The sequence below is a fragment of the Antennarius striatus genome, chromosome 18 (genome assembly GCF_040054535.1).
Source record: "Antennarius striatus isolate MH-2024 chromosome 18, ASM4005453v1, whole genome shotgun sequence".
NCBI classification, from domain to species: Eukaryota; Metazoa; Chordata; class Actinopteri; order Lophiiformes; family Antennariidae; genus Antennarius; species Antennarius striatus.
In genome coordinates this window covers 17,383,213-17,409,817 of record NC_090793.1, presented here as the reverse complement: position 1 = coordinate 17,409,817, position 26,605 = coordinate 17,383,213, and the positions used below count along the sequence as shown (strand labels likewise).

Below are 26,605 nucleotides of genomic sequence, written 5' to 3'. Positions count from 1 at the left end.
CGCATTTGTGCAGTGCACTATGGGAATCTACACAAGGAGTGAACCGCTCTGCCGAACATGACGGAATTATCATACAGAGAAGTGGAGGAATGACCGGTGTTTTATGGAGGTGTAGATGATGAATGCAACACAGGTGTCTCATCAACTGCCTGCCCAAGATGCACTACACTTTGTTGTCTCACACACACACACACACACACGCATGCATGCACACACGCACGCACGCACGCACACACACACACACACACACACACACACACACAAACGCCTGCAGGAGAGAAAAGAGAAAAAAGGCAGGGGTAACAGAAAACACTTACAAAAAAAAAACAGGATCCAAAGATTAACACCGCTTAGTAAACTTCAGGCTACTTATTTCTTCAGTTTGTCCTTTTACGTGACTTGAACTGGGGTATGTATAACCCTCCTGTCTTACTGACAGCAAATTCCCAACTTTGATTGTAATTAAATTTAAAAAAGTTTGATGTCCAGGTCTTTCTACATGAGGTGGCAGCAGTACAACAGGGGAGACTCTGGACTTATTTTAAATGTTCATTTTGCACCGAGAAGATTCAGGCCCGAGTCACAACACTCCCGGTCCTCCCCTCAACTGGCTGATCTGGCCAAAAAAAATGCCTTATGTCCCACATTGTTCCTCCTCAAGAGGAAAGAGATCCAGTGATTTCATAACTATTCCAAAAGTCTGTGCTGTCCTTGGCTAGAACTCCTGTCATTCTGTCACAGAACTCCCATCAAAACTTCCTTTAACTTTCAGCTCTTCCATCACTCCATATGTTTAAAAAGAAACATATCATCGACTGTTGTACAAGTTGACTCCCCTTCTACTCTCTCTCCACATACCATGTTCACGGTTTATGTTGTTTTTAACGCCATTGTCTCTTCCTTTCCTCCTCAAGAGGAACAATGTGGGTTCCGTCCTGGTCGTGGAACAACGGACCAGCTCTTTACTCTCACAGGGATCCTAGAGGGGGCTTGGGAGTATGCCTGCAGCGCTCACTGGTTTGCAGCCGAGTGTGAAGCGGCGGGGATGAAGATTAGCACCTCCAAATCTGAGGCCATGGTCCTCAGCAGGAAACCGGTGGAATGCCTTCTCCAAGTGGGGAATGAGGTCCTTCCACAAGTGAAGGAGTTTAAGTATCTTGGGGTCCTGTTCACGAGTGAGAGAACAATGGAGCGTGAGATTGGACGGAGAATTGGGGCAGCAGGAGCGGCATTGCAGTCGCTTTACCGCACTGTTGTCACAAAGAGGGAGCTAAGCCGAGAGGCAAAGCTCTCCATCTACCGTTCAGTCTTCGTTCCTACCCTCACCTGTGGTCATGAGCGATGAGTCATGATCGAAAGAACGAGATCGCGGATACAAGCGGCTGAAATGGGCTTTCTCAGGCGGATAGCTGGTGTCTCCCTTAGTGATAGGGTGAGAAACACTGCTGTTCGCGAGGGGCTCAGAGTAGAGCCGCTGCTCCTTGGCGTGGAAAGGAGTCAGTTGAGGTGGTTTGGGCATCTGGTGCGGATGCCTCCAGGACGCCTCCCCAGGGAGGTGTTTCTGGCACGTCCAGCTGGGAGGAGACCTCAGGGCAGACCCAGGACCAGGTGGAGGGATTATATCTCAACACTGGCCTGGGAATGCCTTGGGATCCCCCAGTCAGAGCTCGTGGATGTGGCCAGGGAAAGGGAGGTTTGGGACTCCCCATTGAAGCTGCTGCCCCCGCGACCCGACTACGGATAAGCAGTGGAAGATGGATGGATGGATGGATGAACTCTCCATCCAAGAAGATTCTGAAGAAGACTCCAAGACGTTCTGAAAAACAGTGACGTCTATGGAAAATAAACTCACTTCCCTCACCTACCAACTTCCATGAAATTTGGTGACACAATTGCCATTCGTGGCCCTGCTCTTGAATCGACCTGTTGTGTACTCACCTCAATAAGTCTCCAACCTCTTGCACCTTTCACCTATTAACTACCACCTGAGATCCAGTGATTTCATAACTATTCCAAAAGTCTGTGCTGTCCTTGGCTAGAACTCCTGTCATTCTGTCACAGAACTCCCATCAAAACTTCCTTTAACTTTCAGCTCTTCCATCACTCCATATGTTTAAAAAGAAACATATCATCGACTGTTGTACAAGTTGACTCCCCTTCTACTCTCTCTCCACATACCATGTTCACGGTTTATGTTGTTTTTAACGCCATTGTCTCTTCCACACTGTTTGTGTCTTGAATTTGTGTTTACTGTTTGACGATCTTCACCTGCTTTGGTTTGTTTCGTTGTGTTTTGTTTTTCTTCTGTTGAGGCCTCTTACATGGTTGTCATTGAAAATGAGCGGTTGTTCTCTATTGATTTTAACTGGTGAAATAAAAGTTAAATAAAAATGAACATCACAGCAAGAATAAGTTCCTTATCAGTGTAGCAGACATAGAAATCACTGCTGATCCACAGTGAGCATTGACTTTATACATAACAGCCTGAGGCAGCAGTAAGACTGCTGATGTTAGCAAGCTCAACCTCGTCAACCATCAAACTAATTTATTTGTCATTGTATAGCCCAGGATAACACAGTAATTCTGGTTTATGACCTACCTTTATGCTACATTGGTCAACAAACTGCTTTGGCAGAGGCAAATTGGACACGTCGGTCTTTGTTTGAGGATGAATATACCAAGGGATGCTGTTTCCACCAGGTTTACTAACCTATGCATCCTATACATGAATGTGATATTTTCACTCCAGTCTGGTTTACCTGAGTGGGCGTGGTGTCCACTCTTAACTTCATGTAGTCTGTTGGAATCAGTCCATCACTATAGACCAGTGGTCTCCAATCTCTTTTACACTACAGACCAGTTTCATGTCAGTCAGTGTTTTCACGGACCGGCCTGTAAGGCGTAGCAGGTCAATATAACAACATAAAAGGATATGACTGGCATAAAAATGTTTTTTTGAAATATAATAATAAATGTGTATCCAATGTGTATGCAACTTTATTAACAGTGTCCTAGTAACATTACACCAAGACAAGCATCTTGAAGAGCATCATGACTGACTGACAGACAGATGTGGTGGAGAGGGTCTGGTAATTTTCCAAAACAAAACATTTATCAGAATAAGATAATAAATAAAATGGAAATAATAATAATAATCCACCTTTAATAGTCCACACAATGGGGAAATTATGTTTTCCTCTCGAGTTTTCTGTACATGCATATATACATATGTGTTAGTCGGCATACACACACAAACATTGTACACAGGCCCCTGAACACAGCACACACTAGGGGCCTGTAGGCATGCAGTTAATAACAAGGAGTGCAGGGAGGTGGAGGGACGGGTCGCAGCTTCGGGGGTGCGCCCCAATGAGCAGCTTGTGGGGGGGATGGCGCCTTGCTCAGGGGCGCCTCGGCAGTGGCTGGGAGGTGAGCTGACACCTCCCACTGTCAGCTCACACTCCGAGGGTGTCTGGCTGGAGCGGGAATCGAGCCGCCGATGGCTGGGGCTGTCTGGTTCCAAGGCGTCCGCTCTACCGCTGAGCCACTGTCGCCCCATATAATGAAAGTTAAATATTCTTTCTGTGCGTTCCGGTACCAATTGACCCATGGATCAGTATCGGTCTGCGGCTTGGAGGTTGGGCACCACTGCTATAGACAACAGATTGGAGTCTATTCTCCAGTGATACATAATACCTAATACCTAATATCTGCAGGCGCTTGGTATACCTAAAAATATTAATGTCTTGAGTATTTTGCAGGATTTCCACTCTTTTTAAGCAGAACTGGCCAAGGGTGCAAACTGCTACCGTTTACACAATAAGTAAATGTTGCGGTCTACAATTCCTTTTAGACGAGCACATTTCCATTCATGTTCTTGCAGTAAACATTAGAATTCATGATGAACTGGTATTACGTGATAAAAACTATTTATTTTATAACTACTTTATGGTTTGTTAGTTGTAGATCTCCTTCACCAAGAACTGATTTATATCAAATTTGTAATTAGCTGGAAAGTCAAAGTACTGAATGTCACAATTTTGAATTTTTCTATATGCGACAGGCTCACCTTTAATGGTTTTAGCTGCAGGTGAGCGCATCTTGGGTGAGAGTCACAATATTTCAGCTTTTCCTAGCAGTTCAGATAACTTTATTCAATACAAAACCTTAAATATATAGAAAAGTTAGAAAAGTGCAACAGTGGAGTAGTAAATAATTCAACACAGAAAGGAAAAGAACAAAAGTGAAAACCAGAACACAACGCAGGAACAGTAAGTGTAAAGACAGAAACATGACAAATCATCTGCCAAAATATACAACCCTGAACATAAAATAAAATAAAAAAATCCTCGTCACAGAAACCTTGCTGTGTGACATTTGTTGATAAGTTGTTAAGGCTCCCTATAAATCAGTTAGCCAGATCTCCATTTATACCATCTGGTGTTTGAGCTTCAGATTGATTAACATCATTAAATATGAATATGAATTCTTATAATACCACAAATTCTGGAGTAGGATAGATAATATCAGTCACCACCACCAATTTAAAATGTTCAGTCATAGGTAACAAGAAGTTTCTGTTGTGATACAGGCTTAAATAGTCATAAATGTTAGACAGAAAAAAAGATCGATAGAACCAGTTGCTATGATTTTGTTGTCATGATGACAAGTTGAATTGAAGTATATTCTCTTTTGCTATCATAAACCATTCACTGTATTTTTCTGATTTCATTTTATTGATGAAATGATAAAATGCTCAACTAGTCATCAGACTTTCTCATTCTAGGCTTAACCCCCTCAGAGCTCTGGGTTTGTTTACCACACTTTCTGGAATATCCCCTGTATTATCCTGTAATATCCCCATGCTGCTTTTTATACCAGGTTTTACTTAGACATATACTGTTGATTGATCAATTAATGAAAAGGCATGGCAGGCAGATGCACTTAATTGCATTTGTGCATGAATTAAGAAAATATGAATCACACAACTTAAACATCTCTTCTTCTTTTTTTTTTGCTATAAAGGGTTACTCACAAACTACAAAAATCAATATGCTCCATAGTTGTGTCCAAATTAAAAATGTTGAAATATTGGTTTGAATTGAAGCCATTAAAGTGTGTTATTAGTGTTAAACGGGACTACGATAAAATTGTCACTTTATTATAGATCTCGAACAAGTTTGGGTGACATTTTTTTACAATTTGTTGTGAATAAAATTAATTCATCCTTTCTTCTGTATATTTTAAACACATATTTCATTAAAACAGACCCATTTGAATACTATAATTCTATTTGTCTGAAATTCTCATTTAAAGCATTATGACTTCAAGTCCCACAGTTCCTCGCGCCTCGGGAGGGGCGCGGGACAACGATTGGCTGTTTTTTTGTCATATGACCCATCGGGGCGGTTAAAGCTTGCAACCCATGTGTGGATGTGCACATCCTGTTTTCTTTCTCCTCAGGCTACAGAAACATTAAAGAGACGAACGGCGGTGCGGTCCCGTAAGGTAAGGCTGGCTGAGCACACACACACACCTACACACACACAAACACACACACACACACACACACACACACACGGTACGGGTACGTTTACTGTAAACACACACACTCATAACGTTCGCCTGTTGACTGAACAAAGTCTAGTTTGCTGATGTTTTGTGCAGAAACTCGTTCCTGGGGTCGAATGAGATTCGAACGTGACGTTAGAAAGTTGGCAGCTCCTTTGGTTTTATTGCCCTTATGGAACCTCAATCGTTATTGAGTTCCCTGCTCGCTGCTGTGCTGGACATATGAGTTTTAAACTTCATTTCCCCCACACGAGGTTAACGTCAGTGAATCAACTCGTTTCCGGTTCTGATGTCCACCTGAACTTTTGTTGGGAGGACGGAACCAAACGGGGCCTTTTTCAAACAGCAGCGCGTCTTATTGGCTTTTGGAATAAACGTGATAAATAGTGATGGATTATCAGTGTGTTCGTGTGCAGGATCAGGATGTGTGTTTGTTATTTGAGACAGATAAAATGTGTCACCACTGAAGTTGTGAGAATCGATATACACTTAATACCGATGCTGAATGTCTTTTAAAAATTGAGCAATCTCATGTTTATTGATACCATGCAAATGTTTATAGTATTTTTGTCTTATGTCTTATCCTGTGGAGTTTATTTTGTTGAATTTTTGTAGACCCGAGGCTACACACACACACACACACACACACACACACACACACACACACACACACACACACATGCGAGTGAGCAGTACTACCTGCTTTCCTCGATAATTTTTTTGTTATAATAAGTTATAATAAGGTTATTATAACTGGTTATAGTTTTTTTTAGTTATAATAAGATTATATGAGGCAGTGGGTTGGGATATCAGTTGCTTTCGATCATGCCTGAGCCATAAGTGTATCTCTGTGCTTCCAAATTGGCATCACTAGAACCAGTGCTTACAAAATTTCAACTTATTTACATATTATGGAGTAAAGAGTATGGGAGTGAGCTCATGAGTGAGAAATCTTCAGAACTGTAGTCCCCCATAACACTCAGCATTTTGTGCAATGCATACCAATACATCATCAAATCTGAAACTGTACGAAATTTACCTGAAACTGTGTTTATGTTAAAAATTGTTGTTGGGACTCATTTAAACTTTAAAACATGTTTCTGTGTTGAGGTGGTGAAATGTTACATGTCTCCAAAGTAGGGTGGGTTTGAATGTTTGGGTTAATTTCCTATTATTCATGATGATATTTTTAGATAGTTTTTTTGCAGTTTTTGTCATATGCTGTTCCTGATTATCCTGCAAGTTTTGATGTTATTTTATGTGTGCTAACAATACTGTAAGACTGGTTACAGGCAGATAAAGTGCTCGAGGGACTAAATTAAATTAGCCTGTTTCTACAATGACTTCTGATAAGACTGATATTAAACTCCATCTCAAATCGTATTACTCCTACCAGTAGCGCATATAACCAATAAATGTACAGTATGTTATCATCCTAACACTTATCACTGACATTTTAATATTTTACTTGAGGCATTATGATCTAGTGATATGTTATTCTTCTAATCACTCGTCAAGCTAGTGACCAGAAACTCTACAACTTCCTGTGACTCCTCTACCTCTTCCTCTCAATGGGGTCTGTAGGGACTCGTAAAGGTACTGGGCTGCAGGTGCACCCTGATCAGCAGGTTGTTGCTACATGATGACATCGTAGTGATTGTGCAGAGGCTTGAATCTGAGCCTGCTTTTTCTCTGGCTGAACAAACTCGAGCCATTAACAGCTTATCCTGTAATTGAGTCATTTTATCCTTCATGTCTCCTGCTGCTTGTTGTGTTTGTCTATGTGGTGTGTAACATGATTCGCTCAGTTTTGCCAGTGTTTAGAATAGAGCTACAGAACATCAGATGGAAGTGAATTTTTCCCTGCCCCTTTAAATGGTGTCTTCTTGCACGTCTGAGCCTAAGTGGTCTGTCTACAGTTCTTCACATCTCTTCAAATACTCTGACCCCATCTCTCCTCCTCTCAGTAGCGTGTTGTTAAGAGCTATAGAGTCAGTTTTCACAGGATACTTGTGACGTAATGGCAGCCACAAATCATCAAAGGGGTTAATCAATAGTTCTGGGTCTGGGATAGACTGTCAATGCTAAGTGTTTTATAATATACTATTCAGTTTCTGAACTACAGGCTGAAAAAATGCATCTCCAATCTCCTGCACTGAGGGTCTCACCAGTAGTGTGTGTAAATGAAATTATTGATCCACACTTGAGTCCAATGAAGAAAGTTTGCTGTTGATTTGTTTCTGTAGCTGCTCGGCTCAAAGGATGATATTTGTTTCCGCCACTGTATGAGGACACCAGCGGATACATGCTAACACATTTAGCCGGGCAATGATCATGAACTTTACAGTGAAGATGGGGACCAAAGGTGTAACATTGACCTGGTTCACTGTCATCCATGTCATACATGGAATAAGTGTCTGCCCCTCTATATGTGCCTCAATCAGGCTCACATAGAGAGGAACCCTAAGGGGTTATTAGGATTAACTTGGGTCTGTCCATATCTGATCATTTTATCTAGCATCTGAAATTTTCTCTGATTGAGGCACATATGGAGGGGCGGACACTTCTTCCAATTTAATTTCAAAACTATTTGTGTTTCTGCTCTTGATTTTTACTCCTGTGTTACTCATCTGTACCTTTCCTTTTCCAAATCTCACACAACTTTTGCTCTTCCACATCCTCTCTGCCTCTTCTTTAGCTCTCTGACTGCCTTGTTTTACTCTGTATGCTCTCACTGTTTTTGAATTGCTGAATCCATGATTCCCAATCTTTACTTAATACTGACCCTAAAGTGTCGGTTTTACATCTTTCCACTCTTGAATAATTTTATCAGACGTGTTTAACAATGAAAAATGTAAACTATGTAAATGAATATCAGCTAGTTAGAGAGACAGTGAGACAGTGTGACCAAACTCTTAAACTTCCCTAAGATGAAGGTCGCCTCTGGTGAGATTGAAATATGAGCTATGCGTTGTGTAGACTACAGTTGTGTGTTGTCTGAATCAGCATCTGTTACCAGTTGCAAAGTTGTAATCTTGTTATGTTTGTGTTTTGTGTGCTGATTTTTAGCAAGATATGTGTGCTAACAAAAATATGCATAAGAGGAAATGTGTATTAAACAAACAAGTTGTTTGCTTTTTTCAAAAGCATGTCTATTTTGTTGAGTATTTGGTGCTTGTCTATTTTGTTAATTTAAAATTCGTAATTAATAATAGAAGTATACCTGAATGCACAATTTATTCCTTAAGTTCAACCTGGTTTCCCATTACTTTAGATCCACCATGAACTTCTTCCTGGAAACCATCCAAGTACTCCTCCTGTCCATCTGGTACAATGTGGAATCTTTCATCCACCTCTTTGTGCCCAAGAAGAAGAAGAACATAGCTGGTGAGGTGGTGCTGATAACAGGAGCAGGAAGTGGGATCGGCCGCCTCATGGCTCAGGAGTTTGCTGCTCTTGACACTGTGCTGGTGCTGTGGGATATTAACCAGGATGGGATGAAAGAAACAGCAAAATTGGCAAAACAGTATGGAGCCAGCAGAGTCCACTATTACCTGTGTGACTGCAGTGACAGGAATGAGGTTTACAGAGTAGCTGACCAGGTAAGATATCTGTGTACATTCTCAGTTATGTGGGTCATGGTAGGTCTCTGTGTTGAATAAAGTCAACTGGACTCTTAGATGAAAGGCAAAACATTTTCAAGTTTTTTTCCTAAAATTCCAGATTTTATGCATCACAGAGACCAGCTGACCAGATAAATTTCCCTGAAAGCCGGATCAATCGTGTGATTGTTCCATGATACGCATTTTTCTGTGAGCTTTCAGTTGATGGGGAAGGGCTGGGGCTTGAACAGTAACTACATAACACCACACTGTTGCCATGTAACACTTGCTGCAGGGTTGACCTCATTTGTTGTGAAAGCAAAAAGAGTGGGTGTTATATGTGCAGCACGACCTGGAAGGCCAGCCCTCATGAGCGGTGTTTTCACTTCTTGGTACTAGCTCTACTCTACTCGCCTTTTTTTGGTTTTGTAAATGTGCATCATCCATGTGAAGCATTTGTGGAATACCCTGCACAGCGCAAACCCACAGCCACTATTTTTAACAGCTAATTGTGGCTACTGTATTGAGGAGATACAGACATCCCTGCCTTTGATAACTAATGTCAATCAACAATTTACGGTACTTTAACTGAAATTATTGAATATCTAATAACACTGTTTATAAGTCAGTTAAGTGATGGAAAATCCTTTCACTTATCTCTTTGGAACCACTTCCCTGTTTCCTTTCCCTCATCAAGCTCCCATAATTTACTGGGAAAAAGTTGAATGTGATGTTTATTTCATCCAGTTCTAGTTTTCTGTTGGTAGGTAGAGAGATGGAGAGTGAGGAGGAGGAGAGGTGAAGGTTGCGTCTATTAGTTAGTGGAGCCTTGTAGGGAGCATCCAGAGAGCTGGTTTCACTCTCTGCAGCGGGCGGCATCAAGTCACGTTGTCTGCAAGGCTGGAGCCCTACCTGTTGTTGTAAAACCTTCAAATTCTGTGGTACTATCGTCCTGGGATACGACTACACACACATTTTCTTTACCATGTGTGTAATCTGGATTCGACTACACGCACACTGGGTTACCACTCTTGAAGTCAGGACTGCAGGTGGGTTTAGGGAGGGAAGACTCAGATCATTAAAGGACTTCTAATGCAGTAACCTGTATTCATGTCACAGTAGTAAGACGGTTTTTTAATGTAGATACAGGAACATTGTTAATCTGCATTCCAGGAACATTTGGTGGCCTACAGGACACAACATTTGCCTTTGGGATTGCATCATAAGTAATAAACATTCTGATTTATTCCATATAGGTGAAGCGAGAGGTCGGTGATGTTAGCATTTTGGTGAACAACGCTGGAATTGTGACAGGAAAGAAGTTCATGGATTCTCCGGATTCCCTGATTGAGAAGACAGTAGAAGTCAACACAATGGCTCACTTCTGGGTCAGTCACACATGACACGCACTCAGCTGAACACACACACTACATGTCGGCCTAGCTCTCTGATGATGTCTTCATCCTCTAGTGCAGTGCTCCCCAACCTTTTTTTTGCGGCATGGAACAGTTTAACATTTCACAATATTTTCAAAGACCGGCCTTTCAGGTGCGGAGGGTAAATACAACAAAGTAAAATGATTCAACCAGCATAAAAACACATTTTCCTTGATTTTCAGTTTTTGTTGGAAAAGATTTGTTGAGCAAAATATTCAGAAAATACCAGCTCAAAATGAGCTTTAGGTTTATTCTTTATCTTGAAAAACTGACGGAACCAAAACCTTTGAACGAAGTCTGACACCGTTTTTATCAAATGACCAAAGTTCTATACAAGGAGCTCTACATAACAACTTGACATAAAGACTATAGAGACTGTGATATCGGTTACTGATGAGCTTGTCTTTTCATTGTATGTGGTCAAAATAGTCTATTTTAAGTAACAGATAAATTGACTTTCACCCTGAACTTTACCATCAAACCCCTACTTTGTACTTAGTAGGTTACTCATTTCTGTATTTCTCCACCCAGACTTACAAGGCCTTTCTTCCTGCCATGATTGCCAACAATCATGGCCATCTTGTCAGTATTGCCAGCTCCGCTGGCCTCATAGGAGTCAACGGATTGGCAGGTAAGCTATCTCTCTGAGCAGGCATTGAACCAGTGAGTTAAACCACTGTTCACACGCTGAAAAAAGCTAATTTATATCATATCTCATGTATATTTAACCTGATGTACTCTGAGTAAACAAATCATGCAGGCGATCCTTGCATGAATTTTCTTTCTCAAATATTGAAACTGGAACTGAAAGTATTAAATAAACAGTTGCCACACCTTCATGGTAAATGCTGAAACTAACATTCACAACCTGCCTTCAATGTGATTCTGCTCATCAGTTAATTTAATGCTATCCTGCACTCGAATATTTATCCATCCTGTCAAAAAGGCATGTAAAATGTAATTATGGCATACACATAAAACAACAAGTGTTATTCAACAAACTGCTTTAAACTTGACAGTACTGTTTCAAAAGATGTAGTGTAAAGCCATGTGAAGCTTTACTGTCTCTAAAGTCCTCTGTGAATAAATAATTAAACTGATCCTACATGACCATACAGTAGGTTAGGGTTTGAATATAGAGCAGTAAATGAAGCACTTTTCCTTGTGGCAAAACTCTTTCTTTGGTACCGCTAGCCGGTAGAGCGACCGCATCACTGTGGATGCTGTGTCGATCAGTCTGTCAGTTTCCCAGGTTTTAGGCAGAGAAGATGATTTGAGAAAGGAGTTAAAAACTGTGGAAACTGTCAGATCGACTTCCAGGCAGCCTTCTGTCGGTCTTTCATTCTGGTTAAGTTGGATTGTCATTGATCAAACAAACATTATAAAAAAAGATTTTATTAATCAATTACAAAATGGGCAACGTTGGTGAGGAAATCAACGGCAAGGTTCTTCACCCGTTTCTCTAGCAGGTCCAAGTGAAGAACAAAGAACATTCCGGTGTGTATACTTTTAAGATTTTCACTGCACTCCTCCTTATGGGATGGCTTGACTGTTACTCTATCCTTTGGCTGACATGTATCAGTTGGGATGTGTCTATAATGCAATCAGGTGTGGTGTGCCCTATTTTGTGATTTAGCATGATCAGTAGTAGTGATATCCTAAGTGCTCCACTCTCCAGTCTGAAGTCCTTTAAAGCCAATGTGACAAAAATTGTTGTTTTATCGAAAGCCCTAGAGCCTTAATACATTACAGTACTACATATGATATTGATTCATCGCTGTTTGAATATCTCTAATTAATCTTACATTGCGGTAAAGCAATCAATTCTTAAACTTGGACTGCATGAGGACCAGTCAGAGAAGTTACCTGATAAAGAATATTACTGTTTAACCAGTCATTGGATTGCAGTAGAGATGTTACCTTTCACCTGTATTTGTTAGTTCTTGTGTGCTCTGACCTGCATTGAATTACATAATAGCTGCTTCCATGGCATCAATCCAAATCCAACATTAACATGGACGGAATAGTTTGTCCACAGTTAAGCTTCTTCTGTAAAAAGATAGAAAGTGTATAAGAATGTCCATCACTCATGATTTGTTAATGTATTTTGTTTAGGCAGCAGGTGATTCTCGGTGAGAGAAAATTGAAAGTAGCACAGTTTCCTAAATCTCAGTGCTGCAGAGGAACTGATTTAGCTGAAGTATGATATGGAATTTAGTTCCGAAGCCTCTGACATGTTCTCATACAGTTCACACAGGGGAATGCTTTGTGCGTTACGTGATGTAATGGCTACTGGGAGAAGAGTAGAGTCCAAGGACACAGTGTTGAGCACCTGGGTAGCTTTTGACCAGGGTCATATGGGTAGTTTCTCTTGTCATTATGATTTAAGAAGAGTAAACACAGTTGTTTAACGACGAATGTCTTCACCCAACCACTAACTGAGTAAAGAAAAGTTCATATTCAGATGATTCATATTCTCTGAAAAATGACCTAAAAAATATCACAAAACTAGCAAAAAATTATATAAACCTATGAGCATAACTGTATGTGGAAAGAGCACAACTGTATGCAAGGAAAGAACAAAGGTAACAACATACTTTTTTTCCACAGGCATTTCTCCAATAAGTAATGCAAATAAAATACAGTATTTTCTGCACTATAAGGCTCACTGGACTATAAGGGGCACCTTCAATGAATGGCCTATTTCAAAACTTTTTTCACAGAAGAAGGCCCGCCGGATTATAAGGCGCACTGTTGGGTTTTTTTTGAAAATTAAAGTCTTTTAGGTGCGCCTTATAGTGTGCAAAATACTGTAGATTGAAATTTTAAAGTAAGGATCCAATTTTCTATGTAGAACAGGATTTAGATCAGACCAAAAGATGTGACAAAAGTTCAAGTAATTCCCAAAAAAGATGACCTATTGTTTCATTTTCATTGTAAAGAGCAAAGAGGCTCAATATTTAATCCAATGTTTAACCAGAAAACATCTCCTTGGTTTCTTGCAGTATTATCATAGGCTAAAGTGATGCCTTCTGGATTTTCTGTCAATTTTTAAGTTTCTTTCTGCAAAATTTATGGTGAAGGACATAATGATTACATAATGAATTACATAATGAAAGTGCCATGATTCTGTACAAAATTAAACATTTGTTGATATGATGTTATCTCATTTACTATCAGAGCTTTGGGTGATACGGATCTAATGTTTGAGTCCACGTTTAATTTTCCTGTTATTTGTAGTTTCTGGTTCAATCGTATTGATTTTTATTAGGTTGATAATGTGATATTTTGCCTTTCTTTATATTAGATTTATTACATTTAGATTTTATACATTTACGGTGTTGTAATAAATAGCACCTTGGTGGTGTAACTGGCAGAAAACGTCCCAGTTGAAGCACAGGTGTATGTAGGGTTGCAACTTCTTGGCCTCAACTCTGACGTTTGATTTTGTCTGCCAGTTTGACTTGTCTTCACTCTGAAATTGTTTCATACCCTGGAGTTTTTATTGATGGGGGGAAATAAAGGTTTTCCTCATTCAATCACACATCTGATTGCAAAATGTCCTCACTCACCCTTTGACCGCAGAGAAGGGACCAAGACAATTACTGTATGTATCAGCAGATAATAACTGCTCCCAGGCTGACATGAAGTGATAACCTCTAGCTGAAGGTTTGGAAATGGACTGCAGAATAGAGTTGCACTGACTGAATGTTTTAAGAGTTTCTAAATGTTTATGCGCGTGCTCCCACTTGTATTACAAGGCTAAAAAAGAAATTAATGTGCCTGATTTACATGGACAGAAACAATGACGTATAGCAGGTGCAGACAGAACATAATGCGTTTATTAAGCTATGCAGTGGTTAAAAATATGTGGAGGTAGCTGCTGATGAAGCTAGTGATATCAGAGCTGCTGTACAGGAAATGCAAATGCAGAAATATTTACAAATATCCTGCATATCACTTCCAATAATAAACACCATTTATTGTTCCATTACATATATATCATATCGTTTTAAACAGATTTCTACATTCCACAAGAGAGAGAGATTACCCTGGGTTAAGTTCATATTCTAGTTAACAATTTTCCTGTGATCCTCTTTTTTCAGACTACTGTGCCAGTAAGTTTGCAGCAGTTGGTTTTGCAGAGTCAGTGGGCCTGGAGTTGTTGGCAACTGGGAAAGATGGCATCAAAACCACTATTGTGTGTCCATATTTCATCAACACTGGCATGTTTGATGGATGTCAAACAAAGTAAGAATTTTTGTGTGATTTTCATTTGTTGAACATTTGAAAATTATCAAAGAGGGACCAGACAATAGGGAGGAATAAAAAGAACTAACAGCATGTGAATCCCTGTGTTGAAGTGACGTGTTCTTAACAGTGACAGTGACAACAAGCAGGTGTACAGGAAAATGAGAGCAAAAAAACGCAATAAAGATAAATTAAGATGACTAGTACAACTGGTTCAGGTGATAATAGCATGGAATCATTTGAAGCCATCAGAGCAATCAACAGAGACGATTATAAACTTTATGATAAAAGATGCGTCATTATATTTTATGACATTATCTGTGATGTAATTAGTTCTGGTGACTAAAACAAAATGGGTCATTTCCGCTGATGGTCTACCATCAAACATTAACCATTTTGTGTGTGTGTGTGTGTGTGTGTGTGTGTGTGTGTGTGTGTGTGTGTGTGTGTGTGTGTGTGTGTGATCTATTCTTACAATAAGAAAATAACATTTGGGAGAAGTTTTGCGTGAGCACAGATTCTCTCACTTTGTCCAGTGATGCCTGTGAATGCAGGTTTGTTTCATTATGTGTAGGTTGACAGGTACCGTATGTCTCTAAGAGATGAAGACGTATTTTAACATCTAACATGTGGGTAATGCAGGCAAAACATCCATAATTAAAATGTTAGGATATCACTACAGGCTCAGCCCTGGTATTAACATTCATCTTTAGTTATTAGAATACAATGTGCCCTAGACTTCAGTATAAATTGATGTTCCTTGAAACAAGAAGCCATAATGACAGACAGGATGGATTACCTGAAGGTGGTTAGTTTATTGCAGCATCACTGCATCAACCTGTTCACCCCTTCTTATAGTTTGAAGCTGTTAAATCACACCATTTCAACACATTTCAGGATTTGCGCCTCTTGACCGGTACCGTAAACAGTGTAGGGCATTGGCTTCTCTGTTGCCCTAGGGGGGAAAACGGCAAGCCTCCTGACAGAAATCCTTGAAATTTGAACAGACATTATAAACTAAAAGGAAATTCAGCTGAAAAGACCCTGAATGGGCTCTAAATTGTGGCTAAAATGAATAAAGCAATGACTGACATCTATATTTAGATTAATCTTTATAAGTACCATATTTTCTTGACTACCAATCACTTTTTTTCATGATTTGGCTGGTCTTCAGTCATGACTTGTATATTAAAATATGTACGGTAATTTCATGTTTGTTTGTTTTTCACTGGGGGTGAAAATGACAGCTGAGAGAAGGTCTCCTCACTGCCGGTAGGCTAGACTTTCTCTGTTAGGCTGTTGCCACGTCTCTGTTAAACAACTTTTCACAGGTGAAGGAATCCATGAACAATAACAAGTGTTATTGTTCATGCAAATCAAATTCCCCCAAAAAATGTGACTTATAATCTAATTAACTTATGTGTGTATTTACTTCTTTGTTATACATTTATTAGCTTGTGTGATTTTATACTGAGGAGCAGCTTATAGTTTGGAAAATACAGTGATACTTTGTTAATGTACTTGGTTGTTTTCATGGTATGTATTTACTAATTGCTATATTTACTATTATTTACTATGCAAATTTGGAATTAATGCTAAATCCTACATTGTGGTAATACTGGTAGATGTTTGGATTTTGTTTGTTTGTCTTACACACACACACACACACACACATAAAATTATTTTTGGTACACTACATTGGCCTCAGGTAAGTGTTTCAAGTTGGAGACATTTCTCTGTTTCTGTCTTGTGGTTTCCATCCAACAGCCCCCTCAGGCTTCAGGACAAAACACCTGGCCTGTCATCTTCCACTTTTCACATCCTGACCTCCAGGTCTTCAGAATGAGTAAAACCCCATAAAAAATGCTTCAGAAAATGGATTTCTTTCTGTTTTTGCATCAGTCTGTCCTCCCAAATACCTCATATGACACTTGAAGTACCCAGTAATTTTGTTGTGCCCCAGGCTTTTGTGTAGAGGCACATCCTAGTGGTGTGTAATTTTTAACAGGAAGTATTTCTCATTACCACCATCAGAAATCAGATCTGCTGCCATCACTTTGTTCATTGTGGATGCAGCTCGTGTTCATGGTGGAGAAATCATTTTCCCAGCTCATTGGTAAAACATTAAAAATGCATCACATCTCAAAGAATTCATAAAAAGATTAGGTAAGAGAAATCAGGCCATTAGTTACTAACAGGTTGGTGCAATTTAAAATGAATAATTAGATATTAAGAATTAAATAATTGTTTTATACAATATCAAACAAAGCATCTCTTGAAACAAAATTAAAAAGTTGTGTAATGTCATTACACAACTTGCACAACTGTAGATTCCTGAATCATACTATTGTGGGACAATCAAGAGTCACTGCTGAGTAGTTCTTAGAAGAAATGAAGAGACATGGATTTAACACACTGAGTGCAATATTGATATAGCCAGGTGTTGCATATGTTGCAGTGGGTGATGTTGATCCACTTTTTTATCCACAAACCTTCACTTTCACTGACTAGTGCCTCTACCTCACAGTGAAGAGTTGTTCAATATCGAGATTATGGTAAAGCCTATCTCGACAATCAATAATAGGGCTGCAGTTTCAACTTTTCCTTCCACAGACGCTCTTCAAACTACAGTATATACAACGGCGTTGTATCAGAAGGTTGAATTTGTCTTTTGATTTACACTTGGTGTATTGAATTTGATTTTGGCTGGGTAGGGACTCTTGTCTTCCTGGTGACCCACCGTGCTGATACAATTACTTTGCCAAAATTTGGCAGCAGGTTGGGGTAACTTTTTATATGATCATTGCTCAATTAGTGTTGTCAAGACGGATTCTTGTTGACATAACTTTAGTCCATAATTGTAGTATTGAAAGGTATTATGGCAGAGAATAAAGGACAAAAAAGACCGTCCCCCTCTGGGTAGATCAGACCACAATCTGGATGGAGGAGGTATTTGAGGCATTTAAAAACTCTTGTGAGGTTTTGAGGTGACAGACTGGCAGACACTCTGTGAGCCACATGGGGAGGACAATGGCAGGCTCATAGAATGCATCACATATTGCATCAAGTCCTGTGTTGAGTCCACTCCTCCATCTCACACTGGCCATTGTTAACTGAACAACAGCCCCTGGGTAACAAAGGACATTCAAGCCATTTTAAATAAGAGGGCTTTTGGAGGTGGGAACAAGGAAGAGTTCAGAACTATCCAGTCATGCCTCAAGGCAAAGATCAGACAGACCAAGGAAGAGCACAGGAACAAGCTGGAGAGGAAACTTCAGCAAAAGAATACTAGGACGGTTTGGAATAGCATGAGACTATCACAGGTTACAGATCAATTGTTGACAGAGGAGTTGAAGGCATGGTGAACTGGACCAATGAACTTAATCTCTACAGATTTGACACAGCAATGCCCTCAACCCCAGCTGATCCTGGTCTCCATGTAATTAGTGCTCTTCTGTGTACCTCCAGTACTCTCCTGTATCCTAATGTTAAGGCTACCCCCCAAACCCCCCCACTGTGACAATTAAAATCAAAGGAGTTGAGGTGAGACGACTTTGATGTGGGAAGGCTGCAGGGCCAGACAGGGTGAGCCCCGGGGTGCCTCTCAAGTGTGTAGAGTACTGCAACACTTCTTCATCATGATCCTGTCTGCAGAGGGTTCCTGTGATCTGGATGACACCATGCCAAGCCCCTAGACAAAAGACACCACAGCCAGGTTGAGTTAAGGGCTACAGACCTGTGGCATTGACCTCCCATATTACTGAGACCCTTGAAAGTCTCCACCTGGAGCACCTCCTGCCCCTGGTACAACCATACTTGGATTCTCTGTACTTTGTTTACCAGCCCCGTGTTGGAGTAGTCGGGGGTTGTTATGATGATGGCAGAATCATTTAATTTTTATTACAGCCCATGTACTAAAAATAACAGTCCACCACATTTTTCTAGGAGACTGACTTCATCCTTGCGTTTAATGATTTCTTTTTAAAACTCTTACTGCCTGGACAAGAACACTGCTAAGTAATTTATTGAGGTATAAAAGTAAAGAGCCTCATATCCGTACTTCGAGGCGGCTATTGCTTCGAACATTGACCTCTGCTTTCTGTTCCCTTTACACTACCTTTTAAGCAACAGCCAGTAGAGAGGAAGACAGATGGTTAATGTGTGGAAGGCAGAAATAAATTACAGTTTGTAAAACTTCCTGTAGTAGTATTACATTATCCCTTTTCTTCCTCAGGTGGCCAAGGCTAATGCCAATCCTGAATCCAAGCTATGTGAGCAAGAAGATCATTAACGCAGTGCTCACTGATCAGGTCTACCTCCTGCTGCCCAAGAGCATGTACCTCATCACAGCTCTCAAGAAGTGAGTAAATACATTTTGGTAAACTATGAGGAACAGTCTGTTTCAAAAAATATGTCGAGAAAAGTGAGGATTGTTGTCCACTTCACTTCAGTGCTGGGCATTAAACTAATGACCATGTGATAAGCAGATGACCAAGTTACCACTGAGCTACAGCCTCCTCAGTAATACCCCAATATATGTTACAGCTGATTTGAAGAGCATCGTACCAAAACCAGACACTTCTGTATTTCCAAACAATGCATTCCTTCTGGTCATCATTCAGGTGTAGGAAGTTGGATGACGAATACTAACCACTGCTTAATATCAGCAGTATAATTGGTAACACTACTTTCTACTTTCCTTCTTGTTGTTTTCCCATTGGGCCTACTGGTGCATCATTCCAATTTCTTCCACTCAGCAGTGGAATTACTGATTGTACTTTGATATAATAGATCCTAGAGGTAGCATGTACAGTTAGGTCCATAAATATTTAGACAAAGTTTTTCCATCTGTCTAGTACCATCGTGAATTTTGATTGAAAAAAAAATTAGATGCAAAAGTGCAGACTTTTGGATTTAATTAAAATGGTTGAACAAAAAGATTACTTAAAAATGTGAGTAACTAAAGCATTACTGGTCTTTACTGCAGTGGTTTTTGGTTGCTGTTGGACAATGACACACTTCCTCCTTCTGTGAAGGGGTTTCTCTTTACCATGGAAATGATTATGTGACCATCCACCCTCGTTGTTTTGCATGTATGTCCAGGTCTTCTCGCATTGCAGAGTTCACCAGGGATTTCTTTCTTTCTTTCAGAATGTACCAACCTGTAGATTTTGCCATTTCTAATATTGAAGCAATTTCTTGGATGGGTTTTCAGAGCTTAAGAATGATTTGTTTCACCTACATGAAGAGCTCCTTTGGCCATATGTTGTCATCAAATCAAAAATCTTTTAATGCAGGCACCACACCTCAAATCAACTCCCAACCTTTTACATGATTATTTGCATGTAAAATTAGTTGCACTACTTCTGCGAGTGTGGACATAGAAAGTGGATTTCTACGTCAACTGAATGGTTGCTTGTCTTTTGTGTGGCTCTGCAGTGCACTGGCATCAAGAAGATGAATTAATTGAATTGATTTGAGTGTGGAAATAATAAAAATAATAATAATGGAAATAATACCATAGACCACAAAGGTTCCTTCTGAATATGTAAGTTTAGATTGGGCTCTAAACCCAACTAAGCACCTGACATTGTGACATGTCTAAATCCAGAGGCATCTTATTGACATAAAATGGCTGGATTAAAGTGAGAAATAGTATTGCATTTACAGCATTAATATAGCTTAATAAATAGAGGTAAAATTATCCCCCAAAAATGTAGATTAATGTCCATGTTAAATGTTACACGAGTGATAGTATTTTAGAAAAAGCCTTTTTCAGAAATTCTACCCATTCACCACAGAATTGACTATAGCCACATTCTTTATCTGTGAAATAAAAAATAAAAAAATCATCTCTGATATGAATGAAGGGCAGAAACTATTATGGTGTTAAAAGGTGTGTACACAGGTTGGTATGCCATCATTGATTTGGTAGTGGCAGTAACCCTTCCAATTAACTACAGGTCTGTACTAGGAGGAAATGAGCTACTGATGCTTTGTTGTACTTTCTCCATATAAGGACATTTGATAGTGTCCCTTAGGGCTACGTGGTAACGGGCTTTAAATCAGGAACTAATGTGTCTATGTGGTACATTCAGTTATATGAATCACCAACCTAATCCTATGTTGGAAGACATTATATTTATTAATGTATTTGTGTTTTTTTCATAATCACATCTCTGAACATCACTTTGTCTAACCCTTTATTATTACCCACAGTGTGTTTGCTGAATACACTTTATAAGTATAGTGGGACCACAGTCACGGGCTATAAATCTGTTCTGTACAAAGGTAGCATGGCAGATGGTGTTCATCATTATTATTATGCTTCAGTGCTTCTTGCTGTCAGCTCATCCCTTGTGTGCTGTCTGACTATCCTCCAACTGTAGATGTTTTATCCTATTATTAAGGAAGGCCATGTTATTTACAATTTATTTTGACTTTATGCTATGAATAACCAAATTGTGTAAACAAAAACAAGTTAACATCTTCTTGCTTTGAATATTTTTCCTGAGCTGTTCTGGTTTATTCATCATGGTTGTTGTTCACCCAGTTGTTTGATGATGTAGACAACTTGAATCTGTGAAATTAATTGTTGAAGTGTCAGTTGAGACCAATGCTACTGGAGTGCATTGAAATCTGTATGAAATCTGTTTGAGATTATATGAAATGCTAAAGCAAAGCCTGTTTCCTGTGTTTGGTTACACCACTAGTGGCCGTAGCCTGAAGCCCATTTGTACTTTAGTATTTCCACTTTGACATTTTCTTCTTGAAAACAAATCTTTGATAAACAAAAAGTAAAAAGTAATAAATTAAATAATTGTTTGGAGCAAACACACAACAGAAAATTTGCCCCAAACACAGATTTATGCAGAGACTTATATGACTTTGGTCTAAATAAATAGGAATTCTAACAATTTTATATATCTATTACTATATATCTATTACTACTCTGCTTCACTATATATTTATTCATGGCACAGTTTGCACAGTGGGTAGCTCTTGTCGCCGAACAGCAAGGCGGTTCCAGGTTCGAGTCCCGCTCTGTGTGGAGTTTGCATGTTCTCCCCGTGTCTCCCACATGTTTGCTTCAATGATGATTCATTGAAGCAAACATGTGATGACTTTTTCAAACATTGCGTGAACATTAGTTTAATTCAGTAACTAAATGCAGAGTTCTCATAACGCTGTTACTCCCACGGCTTGTTGAGTACTGATCTTCATCCAGAATGAAATTGCCTGCCTCTCAGTGTTTTACAGAATTTCCAATTCTGCATTTTTTTGCTGCTCTTCGGTTCATCATTAAAGTCAGATTGACCAGCTCACTACGGGAGTGAACAAGATGTTGGTTAGTGGTTTTAGTGAGGGCATGCTCAGCAACACTTGACCCTTCCTCTCTTTTCGTACAATGCTATCAGCGTCTGTGGACGCTAACTGGACCTTTTTTTGTTGTGTATATGTATTCTCTATTTTGTTTTGAAAACTTCTTTTATGGGAATTTAGCAAGTTAAGAAGATTCCTTTGACTATTTCCCATCCAAAAATAATTTGAGGTGAGGTTTTATATCAAAACAAGAAACATGCAATGAATGCATGTTAAAAGAAAACATTTACAAATATAAAGTTACTTGGTAGTTTTTTTTTTAGATCAGTTGTTCAATATCCTATATTTATATGTTTATCTATCCTTAATAGGGTTGAATGTAAGGGTTTTACTCATAGTTGAGGTGTAACTCTGAAAAGGTGACGTCCGAATGTTTATAGATTCCCTTCTCGAGGTTCATGCATCTCTGTGTCCAGCTCAGTTATGAAACACTTAAAATATGCATTAGAGCGTCTGGAGTCACACAGATGCATCATAGGAGAGCTTAAAGCCGCAGTCTGTCCCGGTCCTCGGCTGGGCGGATGGAGACGTCATATAATCAGCTGGTCGCTGTCTTGACGTCTACAGGCTGCTTCACTGAAACCACAGTCGATGGAACATCAGACACAATCGGTTTAATGGAGACAATAGGTTTACGACAGTGAGCACAATCATCTGATACATAAAGCTTATGAAGCACGAAATATTACTGTCAGGGGCTCTAACGGACACCAGTCACTATGACAGTTCCTTCCCTCAACTGTCGGACAACAGAAATGGAAAAACCTGAAAATGAGTCAACATGTTGAATGAGGAGAGCTGGTGATTAGAGAGCAACAGAGCTTGGAGAACAGGATGTCTCTTGGCACTTTATTTTTCAATGAAAAGAAAACAGGAAGTTTTACTTTTAGAAATGTTCCATTTGAAGTAAATGACTCATTCTAGACCAGGTCATCCAAATGAAATGGTCTGTCAAAACAATAAAGCTCACGGTTTTTTGACCAATCACCAAAGGTGGCTCTGCAGCAGTCTGTATATGTAGAATCTGCACCTCACTCACCAGCAACAAACCGTGTGTATCCACTTGTCCATATTGGTGTAACTTTCCTTAAATGGTAAATATGAAATATTTAAATGTTTAATTCCATTTTAAATTCTAGCTTAAAACTTAAAACAGGTCCATTCATATCTCTGTTAACTCTAAATAAACTATCTTAAATTAAAACGATGTCTTCCACATTTAATATCAGCACATCCAGGACACCTAATGGTTTGTTCTGTCTCCACAGCATCCTCCCCATGAAGCAGGGCATTCTGTTAGGACAGTATCTGGGAGCCTTCAATCTCATGGACAAGTTCAAAGGACGCCCAAGAAAACGGGAATGAAGGAAGGAAAGGGAGGTGAACAAGTGAAGGATAACTGAAATGGCTGGAGGCGTTTATTGAAGTCATTGTTCAGATAAAAAAAAAAAAGTTTTTATTTTACATCAGTGGTCACTACCTAAACACACATGTAAACGGTCTTTTATTTCAATGTATCATACTGTATTATCCTCAAAATAAGTACTATTTAATTAAGTTGATGAACTGAAAATGTGATTTTATTCATAATGTGCACGGTGCACAGTCATATTGGAAGAAGAAGAACCATTATCCCGTGCTTAATTTTATACACCTGTGATTGGAACACCGGATTCTGGTAATTTCGTTCGATGAGCGAATACTTTTTGGTTCTTTAGTGTGTGACTACCATCATTTCAAAATGGCAGTTTCACTCAGGAACACACTAAGAGGTGTTTCATACCCCATCATGATCATGATTTACATTGTTGTTCATTTCTTCCAGAGGGGAAGGAAGTCCTCCATTAATGTCAGAATTGATGCTTCAATCTCACCTCCTCCAGTACAGTATATGTGTCCCTTTTGAAAATCAGGTCAGCACCTTGCATAGAAGCTCTAATGCCACTGGTGGCTGTATTTATTTGTGACTAAAGGGGTATCATTTTTTTGTTAATTGCGAAAAGCTCTAGTTGAGTACAGTCATCCGTTTTGCCACTACATTTCAAGAATTGAGAGACTAGCGTAGAGAGAGAAAGGGAAACCTGTCACCATGTGTGACAACACTTTAAAAAATTCACTGTAATATCAGTAATGAAGTTAGATCAGCACGTAGAACCTGAAGAGACAACTAGTTAAACATAAATGTATCTAAAATTATATTTTACCTTCAGTATAGTATCTAAAACTGTAGTATACTTTCAGTAGTGTTCTTTTTTCTACTCATGCTTGAAATTAGCTGAAATCCATGACCGAAGCTGAGATCCCTTCAGCTCAGGTGTGTTCAGTTCCACAGGATAAAGTCTCAGCTACACCCACTAATAACGTCCTCTTTATTCATACATTAGCTAATCTGGCTATGATAATTTCAGCACTGACACATTTACTGAAATACAATAATCATGCTATGTGACCATGGTTTATATCAAGGTATTTGTGTGTATTGTCACTAGATGGAGAGCTCATCATTCCATGTGGTTCAAAACATTTCAACATAGAGACACTTTAATGTCAATTCAAATTACTGTGGTATCGTCACAAATGTTAAGCACATTACTAATGTCCATGTTATCAATATGTCGACTGCATTTTTGTCCGTGTAATTTAAACCAATTGTCACCATATGTAATGTAATTTGTAAGGCATGCATCATATATGTTCCAACTGGACACAAATAATGTAAATGTTGTGTCTGTAAATTGTTTAATTTTCTTACATTTTAAAATTTTGTGTTTGTTGTTTTATATAATCTTTAATGCAGCTTTCAGAGTGAAATGTATGTATGAACTGACAAGAGATGTTCCTGTATGAATCGGTACGACCAGTGAATGACTGATTCTTTCATACTCATGATACTCAGGTTCATTCTGGGTTTCCTGAGCACCATATGTGTGCATACCCAGCTGCAACTCCACCATGTGAAGATGGTGCGAGTCACTAAAGCACAAATAGAGTAATAATTCCTGTCGTCTTCGAACCAAAGTGCCATTGATGCCACTCTAGCTGCCTGTCAGAGCCACCACCCCATGAGTTTGGAACACATGCAAAGTATCAGGTACAGTATTAGGAGAGACAAATAGCACAGAATTTAGGGAACTCCTTTTCATCTAGAACCACAAACGTGGTGGGCAGTGAGAGATCCTGTGCTTGGGGGTGATGGGGGAGGATCCACCATCATGCTTTTCTGATGTACCACAGTCCACACATGCCAACTGTTCCGGGGAGTGGAACAGAATGAGGATCTTGGGTCTGGCTCCTCATGGTTCTGTTTGTCCTGAACTATTTGGGTCCATGGTACTTTTATCCAGTAGCATTGCAGAAAGAGAGCATTGAAGAGATTGAATCATCTGGAATAATTGATTCATGAAAGTGTTGATCTTTTGGAATGTTTGAAACCTCCTACGGTGCATCTGATGGCCAAATATTATGATTTTATAATATCTTACTCAATAAACAATGACATTTTGACTTGTCTTCTTGTTTCTTGAAACTTGTGTTGATTCCTTGCGTTGTTTATCCTAAAAAGTTGTGGCATTTTCTGGAAGAATACTGGATTACATTTTTTTGTACAGTCTAATTCTAAGGGGGATTTTGTACTGCATGTATAGAAATCGGTCTTTTTGTGGGGGGGGTTTTAATACATAAAGACTTCACTTGCGAACATTAAAAAATATCTATTTACATTTTGAGCTATTCAATTTTTATTATTGATACTATTGTCTTGGTAACATAAGTACGCTGCATATGATACTGAATTGCAATTGAACTTCTGGTGTGATGAGTTCAGAGTCGTGACCTGAGAACATGCTCAGTATGTGAACACTATCAAATTTGTAACCCCTATATGTGCTCTGTACAGACTCTTACTGGTACAGTATATTTATCTGGAAGTTTTTTTTATTTAACAAAGAGTATATTTACACAGAATTTATGACAAACAACCCAAGCTAATAAAAGATTGTTCTTGAGGAGAAGCTTGTCTGAACAGATGTTCATGTTGTCTGTGAAGAGTCTCAGTAATCCAGGTCATGGTAGTTTCCTCTGATGAATAAAGTCAACTGGACTTTCTTATGAACATTGTTGTCCTGGGGACCGTTGTTCAAACAAACGAACAAATACTGACAAACAGCCCTACAGGCTCCGGTGTTGTTATGACTTTCCTATTTGAAGTGGCAGCTGCTGGTGCTTCACCTGCTGGTGTCCCACATCTGCAGGCATAAGGCAGAAAATTCACAGCAGCAGAGAGTGGTAAGAGGGAGGAAGCCATGCCTGAGAGGAGAGTTGTATGTGCTTGTATTTAAATCCACACTTGTACCAGAACATCAT

At 39.4% G+C, this 26,605-nt stretch overlaps 1 protein-coding gene across 1 annotated transcript; it reads left to right on the top strand.

The window, feature by feature from the left end:
* The first annotated feature begins 5,422 nt into the window (after positions 1-5,422).
* Positions 5,423-25,747, top strand: LOC137612023 (epidermal retinol dehydrogenase 2-like). Its single transcript, XM_068340320.1, has 7 exons — positions 5,423-5,508; positions 8,846-9,173; positions 10,430-10,561; positions 11,141-11,240; positions 14,716-14,860; positions 19,095-19,220; positions 23,512-25,747. Exons 2-7 carry the CDS (start codon positions 8,853-8,855, stop codon positions 23,606-23,608), a joined length of 921 nt encoding a protein of 306 aa, XP_068196421.1. The 5' UTR covers positions 5,423-5,508; positions 8,846-8,852; the 3' UTR covers positions 23,609-25,747.
* Positions 25,748-26,605: the final 858 nt, after the last annotated feature.